The sequence below is a fragment of the Protobothrops mucrosquamatus genome, unplaced genomic scaffold (genome assembly GCF_001527695.2).
Source record: "Protobothrops mucrosquamatus isolate PMUCROS unplaced genomic scaffold, P.Mucros_1.0 scaffold3590, whole genome shotgun sequence".
NCBI lineage: Eukaryota > Metazoa > Chordata > Lepidosauria > Squamata > Viperidae > Protobothrops > Protobothrops mucrosquamatus.
The window spans coordinates 69,391-76,953 of record NW_015389555.1 but is presented as its reverse complement, the minus strand read 5'-3'; the positions used below and the strand labels follow the sequence as shown (position 1 = coordinate 76,953).

The 7,563-nt window shown below is 47.4% G+C and overlaps 1 protein-coding gene across 1 annotated transcript in view; it reads right to left on the bottom strand.

Annotated features, from left to right (window-relative positions):
- The window catches only part of RSF1 (remodeling and spacing factor 1), a 40,371-nt gene that overhangs the window by 21,903 nt on the left and 10,905 nt on the right, over positions 1–7,563 (bottom strand). Inside the window, exons 4-5 of the mRNA XM_015827284.1 lie at positions 3,045–3,190; positions 171–1,813 (exon numbers count right to left, since the gene is read on the bottom strand). Of these exons, the coding sequence (XP_015682770.1) occupies positions 171–1,813; positions 3,045–3,190 (1,789 nt within the window). The remainder of the gene's footprint in view (positions 1–170; positions 1,814–3,044; positions 3,191–7,563) is intronic.

The window sequence follows — 7,563 nt, the reverse complement described above, 5'->3', positions numbered from 1 at the left end:
GCCTTGCTTGGCGACCCCCATGAAATGGTCGATCGACCCCAAATGGGGTCCCGACCCACAGGTTGAGAACCACTGTTATAGAGGGCTAGAGGGAGGTGATGAAAACATTTGCCTCCATCTCTAAATTTTTAAACAGTAAAAGACCACGGCAATCCCTCCTGAAATTTCACCTTGTGGCTTTTAGAGTTCGTCTCCTTCTCTGGTTTTTTGGAGTCGTCTTTCTTCTCCTGTTTTTGCAACGAAGCCGCTTTCTCTTCCTCTTCCTCGCTTCGTTTCTTCTCAGATTTCTGATCGCGGGTCTCGACTACCTTGGGGGTCGGTTTAGATATCCGGGGGGACCGTCTTAAAATGCGACCGACGCTGACTACCTCCTCCTCCTCCGGCTCTTTTCCAGCGGCGGCGTTCGGGAGTGGGTCAGTTTTTTTCCGACTAGAGATGCGGATCGTTAGCTTGATCCCGTCTTTCTGCCTCTCAGAGGTTATTTCCCTGTTCTCGGTCAGAGAACTGTCTTCTTCCGAAATCAGCTTGTATTTACACTTGCTTTTTACAGATTCTTTCTTCGTCTCCACAGGAGCTTCCTTGACGGAGTTCGGGAGGCTGTCTGGGGCTGGCAGCTCTCCGGCTGGAGGATCAGAGTCCTTCGGAGTTTTCGCCTCCTGCTCCTCGCACGCTTTCCTTTGATCGGGGAAAGCGACTTGGGAATCGGAGCCTTCTTTTCCCACCGCAGTTTTCTTAAACGAGAGGACTGAAACGGGAGATGGTGTGGCATCCCGGCTGGCCGAGTCTGTTTTCTCGCCCGAAGGACCTGTTTTTTGCAAATCGTCGGCCTCCGAAGCCAGAGCTGGCTCCTTCGGGGAGGGTAGCTTGGCGGGTTTTCCTAAGTTGTCGTTGGAAAGTATCACGCTGTCGTTGGCTCTAAGAGAGTCGTCAAACTTCTTCTTCGGAGCGTCGCTTGCCTTGGAAAGGGTCTCGTCTGGCTTTCTCCCCGCCGGCTGGCTTTCGCCTCCTTTGGGGCTGGGCTCCTCCCGTAAAGGCACAATCACCCCCACAGTCTCCTTCGCGGGATGCAAAAAGCACCTCTCGGCATCACTGGTTCTCACGATGGCGCTGACGCCCTCTTGGACTCGTTCCTCCCCGAGCCCGTTTTTCTCCTTCGGCAGGCCGGCAGCTTCTTCCTTCGGGCAAGGGGAACGGTCCAATTTGTTATTCAACGGGAGTTTCTCCCCGCCCATTTCCCCGTTGACCAGGAACTTCCCGTCGGTGATGGTGGGAACCCTCTTAAAGGTCTCCTCCTCGGGTTTTCCCGCTTCCTCTTTGGACACCTCTTTGGTTGGGGTGATGCATTTCCGCAGGGGCGCTTTCAGCAGGCTGTCGAAATCGTCGGTCAGCTTGATCTCCCGTTTTTTGAGGGGGATCTTGGCCTGCTGGTCGTTTTTCAGCTTCTCGTTCTCTTCCGCCGTTCTCTCCGCGACATCTTGGGGCGTTTTGACGCTGACGCAGAACTCGATCCTCTCCGGCTCGAGGGCCAGCCGCTCGGCGTGGCTGTTGGCCTCTCTGGAGTCTTTGGGCTCCGGCTTGTGCTCCTTCGCTTCCGCTTTCTCGGGCTTCACGTTTTCTTTGAAGGAGTCGTTCTCCTCTTTGGCGCTCGGCACTTCCCCGTTGTTCTCCGGGGGCTTTTCGAGTTTGACGATAACGGGCAGCTTGATGATGTCCCTCTCTTCCGCTTTCTCTACTTTGATCTTCTTCTCCTCTGCTGGAACCGCGGGAGGCGGAGGTTTTTCGCTGGGCTGGGGCAGTCCCTCTGCCGGCTCCCCTTTTTCTTCCTTCACCTTCAACTCGCCTTCTGCTTGCCGTTAAAAACAAGAGAAAACAAAATACATTTAGAACAACAATCAGCGTTAATTAGACCCAGCTCGGATCAGAGACCTGCACGCAGCCGGGATTGTGCAGTGATTTTGGAAAATATTCAGAAACAACACGTAGAATGTACAGCAGTGCAGCCACAGCCTCCATCGGCGTCTCATTAAAGCTGCTACTTTTCCCAGGAAGGTGAGGCTGCCCTTTGCAGCTGTCATACGATTTGGGGAAAAAACGCAGCTGCTTTAAGATGTAGCAAATAGGTGCGACATTTGTGCCCCTATATATTATAGAATCCAGGGGAAAGATGTAGTTGCTTTAAAGAGCGGCATATAGGTGCTATATCTATGTCCCCATATGGTATAACCAAGAGGCAGCTGCTTTAAAGAGTTGCAGATAGGTGCTACATCTATGCCCCCATATATGATTTAATCCAGGGGAAAGATGCAGGTATTTTAAAGAGTGGCAGATAGGGTGTACATCCATGTCCCCATATGCTGTCATATAATCCAGGGAAAAGACGCAGCTGCTTTAAAGAGTCACACAGAGGTGCTACATCTATGCCTCCATATATCATATAATCTAGGGGAAAAATGCAGCTGTTTTAAACAGTTGCACATAAGTGGTATATCTGTGCTCCCATATAACATAATCCAAGAAAAAGACACAGCTGCTTTAAAGAGTTGCAGATAGATTCTATTCTATTCTATTCCCTTTTCTGTTCCGTTCCATATTCTATTCTATTCTATTCTATTCTATTCTATTCTATTCTATTCTATTCTATTCTATTCTATTCCATATTCTATTCTATTCTATTCCATTCCATTCCATTCCATATTCTATTCTATTCTATTCTATTATTCTATTCTATTCTATTCTATTCTATTCTATTCTATTCTATTCTATTCTAATCTATATTTCTCTATTCTGTTCTGTTCTGTTCTGTTCTATTCTATTCCTCTTGGGAGAAGTTTGTCCACTTCAGAAGAAAAGGCAGAGTTATGTTTCTGTGAACCGAATTCAACTTCCAAATACTTTGGTACTGCAAAAATTAACAGTCAAATTAGCCAAGTTTTTGAAACTTAGAGGCTAAGGAGAATCAACAATAGGCCTTTGAAGGAAGTTTATTATGGAGTGCCAATTCTCCGTGGAGACTGCCCACCGCCAGATAAGAACAATACTCAAACCTTGCATTGGTGTGTCTTCCCTCTTTTTGGCCTCTTCATCTTCAGTGCTAGGACTCTCTTGCGAGGAGTTTTCCTGGTTTTTCAACAGTGCAGGATCAATTTGTGCTTTCAGGAGCTCAAGAGTTTCAGCCAGCTCATTTCGGCTTCTGGATGAAAAATAAGACATGCACCAAACCTCAGAAAAATTAGAAACGTAATGTGTCACTCACTCCTGCCCAAATCTCTCTGCCTGCCGTTCCGTGCCAGCATTTGCAAGCAAGGAAAGAGAGAATATCTGGCCTGGGAAACACAACTGACTAACTCTTGTTTTAAAATCCTAGATCCGTTATTTCCCAACTGGAATAACTTCTCCCTCTCAGCTGGCTGGGGAATTCTGGGATCTAAAGACCACACGTCTTAAAGCTGCTGAGGCTGAAAGAAACCAAAATGAAATTCAACACAGAGAAACGTAAAGGCAAGAAAAAAACCAATAGTACACATACAGATTGGATGAAATCAGGCTTAATAGCAGCAACTGTGAGAGGGGATCTTGGGGTCTTAGTGGACAATCAATTAAATAGGAGCCAGCCGTGTGCGGCAGCGGCCCAAAAAAAGCCAATGCAATTCTAAGTTGCATTAACGGAGGGATTCAATCAAGATCACGTGAGGTACTAATACCACTCTATAAAGCCTTAGTAAGACCACACCTGGATTACTGCAACCAATGTTGGTCTCCACACTACAAAAAAAGATGTTGAGACTCTAAAAAAAAAGTGCAGAGAAGAGCAACAACGATGATTAGGGGACTGGAGGCTAAAACATATAAACAGGAACTGGGCACGGCTAGTCTAGTGAAGAGAAGGACCAGGGGAGACATGATAGCAGCGTTCCAATATTTGAGGGGCTATCACAGAGGGGGTCCACCTATTTTCCAAAGCACCTGAAGGCCAAACAAGGAACAACGGGTGATCGAGAGATTCAACATGAAATAAGGAGGAATTCTCTGACAGTGAGAACAATCAATCAGCTTGCCTCCAGATGTTGTGGGAGCTTCGTCACTGGAAGCTTTCAAGAAGAGACTGGACTGCCATCTGTCAGAAATGGCGTAAGGCAGTGACGGCGAACCTTTTAGAGATCGAGTGCCCAAACTGCAACCCAAAACCCACTTATGCATCGTCGGGTGCCGGGTGGGTGTGGCCCATTGAGTGGGTGTGGCTGCGGTGGTAACAGCAGACTGGGTGGGACTGAAAAGTTCAATCAATCAATTCCAACTTTCCAAGATCTTTTTTTTCCCGCGAGAAGTTGAAATTGACCGATTGATTGAACCTTTTTTTTTTTTTNGCCCAAACTGCAACCCAAAACCCACTTATGCATCGTCGGGTGCCGGGTGGGTGTGGCCCATTGAGTGGGTGTGGCTGCGGTGGTAACAGCAGACTGGGTGGGACTGAAAAGTTCAATCAATCAATTCCAACTTTCCAAGATCTTTTTTTTCCCGCGAGAAGTTGAAATTGACCGATTGATTGAACCTTTTTTTTTTTTTGTACACGGCGGCGGAGGCCTAAAGCAAAAAGGTTTTATAAAACCCAGCTGAAGGCCTAGGACTGGGGCGACGGCGCACGTGCCCACAGAGAGGGCTCTAAGTGCCGCCTCTGGCACCCGTGCCATAGGTTCGCCACCACTGGCATAGGGTCTCCTGTTTGGGCAGGGGGTTGGACTAGATGACCCACAAGGTCCCTTCCAACTCTGTTATTCTATTCTATTCCTTATTAAGAGCTGCATCAATCCCAACCTTCTTCCTCAGCTATATTTGCGTGTTTAGCAGGATCCAATATTTTGAACCCCAAACATTTAATTGGAGTAAGGATCAGAATTCACTCCTCCAGCTGAGCCCACAGCCCTGGCTGTATTTTTAACCCTTGGTAAGGGTTAAATTCTTTATTTTTTTTTCCACGTAAAGGACCCTATCGTGTTGCAGAACTAAACAGGACCCTAGAGGCAGCCGTTAAGAATTTCTAACCGTGCAAGACAGGCAGTTTGGAAAATCACAGCGATTCTCTTTGGAAAAATTACCTGAGCCTGCTGATAGGTTTAAAAAAAAACAAAAACAGTCCATCATTCCTCAACCTGGTGCCCTCCAAATACACTGGGCTTAACTCCCAGACTTCTGCAGCCAACAAGCTTGAGGGATGTCTATGGAGATTCTCAGTCATCTATGTCAGGGCTTTTCAACCAGTGGTACGGGTACCACCTGTGGCACATTGGCACCTGGCAGGTGGTACGCGACCATCCTAGAAAAGTGGTAGCGGGGGAGGGGAATGAGCTGAACCGGTAGCAGCACTGCACAAGCCTGGGTGAGAGATGGCTGGAGCTGCAGGGCTGTCAGGGCTCAGCGGAAGCATCAGGATCAGCGCCAGGCTCCAGCTGGAACTCAGCACTGATCCTGGTGCTTCTGCTGAGCCCAGAAGAAGCACCGATCAGCTGGAATGTTGCAGCATCTCCAGGGCCTTGTGATTTACATTCAGATGCTTGGCAACTGATTCATATTTATGACGGTCACAGTGTCCCAGGGTCATGTGAAGTGACCAAAACCTGCTGCAACCACCCAGCAGACGGGGGGAATAAAAACCAAACACCCCCCCACCCCACCCCTGCTGCCAATCCTCAACAGAAATGCTCACAACAATGAAAACCTCGGACAGGAGGAAGAGCGCCGCTGGGTGAACAAGCAGGTGTCTTACTCGGCTGTGGGTTGGGGGGCACTTTTTTCAGTGCCATTGTAACTTCGAACAGTCACTAAGCGAACTGTTGTAAGTCGAGGACTACCTGTACTTTATCACTTTTTTCCCTTTTTTTTTTTTTTTTGGTCATCAAGTTTTTGACACCTTGCTAGGCGACTGATGGTATTCGGATGTTGCCATATCCTAAAAGTGGTACAATGGGTGAAAAGGTTGAAAAGCCCTGGACTAGATGACCTCCAAGGTCCCTTCCAACTTTATTATTATTATTATTATTATTATTATTATTATTATTATTATTATTATTATTATTAAAAAACGAAGTCCAGTTGCCTTTTGAAAAAGCACCTTTGGGGGAACACGCTTGAGGGCTCCAGGTTGAGCAAGCAGCCAGAAATTAACCACGGAGGGTACCTGACGATGCACTTCCACGAAGATCCGTCTTGATCGTCCTGCTCTTCCACGTACATCCGGACGTTATGCTCTTGGTCCAACTGGTACCAGTAGGTCAAGCCATCTTTGTCTCGGCCCAGAGGCTGAAGGCGCATGGCATCGGCGTCTTCCTCGTTGATGATATTCTTAAACTTTAGATTGTCATCGAACTGGCATTCACAAAGGTACTTGAGAAGAGACAGGGAAGGGGAAAGGAGAAGGAACACTTTACAATATTCTCGGGAACATCCGAAGCGCATCCTTTGACACGCCTCGGGGTAGTCCTCCACTTACGAACGGGGGGCTTAGCAACCGTCCAAAGTCATCGCGGAGTCCCCAAAAACTAATTTATGATCCGGTTCCCGATCCCTTGTGGTCACACGACTGCTTTTTCGGTGTTTGGCAACCGGCTCGCCTTTATGGCTGGTTGTGGTGTTCTGCAGTGACATGACCACAATTTATGACAGGTTTTTTTTTTGCAGGTTTCTGGTCTTTTGGGAGAGTTTTCTCTGGTCAACGTGATCCAAATTTGGATCCTTGCAACTGTTTCGTATCAGTGACGGTTGCAGTGTCCCGTGGTCATGTGATCGGCTTCTGACCAGCAAAGTCAGTGGCGGAAGCCAGCTTCGCTTAACAACCGCATTACTAACTTAACAACTGCAGAGAGTCCCTTAACAATGGTGGCAAGAGAGGTCGTAAAATGGGGCAAAACTTGCTTAACAACTGTCTCGCTTAGCAACAGAAATCTAGGGGTCAATTGCGGTCATAGGTGGAGGACTACCTGTGTACTTTTATGCTTGGGGACTTTGAATTTCCTTGGGCCTTTTACGCTAATTCTCTAGTTTAGAAAAAACGTGTTCCACAGAGTGGTGCACGTTTTCAAAATGATTCAGAAGACCTGCTTTAGAATGGTTAGAAGCTCAGGGCCCCTTTAAAGTAGCTGCATCCTTTAATGGTTAGAAGCTCAGGGCCCCTTTAAAGTAGCTGCATCTTTTAAAGGATAGAAGCACAGGGCCTCTTTAAAGTAACTGCATCCTTTAATGGTTAGAAGCTCAGGGCCTCTTTAAAGTAGCTGCATCCTTTAATGGTTAGACGCTCAGGGCCCCTTTAAAGTAGCTGCATCCTTTAATGGGTAGAAACACAGGGCCTCTTTAAAGTACCTGCATCGTTTAATGGGTAGAAGCTCAGGGCCCCTTTAAAGTAGCTGCATCCTTTAATGGGTAGAAGCGCAGGGCCTCTTTAAAGTAGCTGCATTCTTTAATGGGTAGAAGTGCAGGGCCCCTTTAAAGAAGCTGCATCCTTTAATAGTTAGACGCTCAGGGCCCCTTTAAAGTAGCTGCATCCTTTAATGGGTAGAAACACAGGGCCTCTTT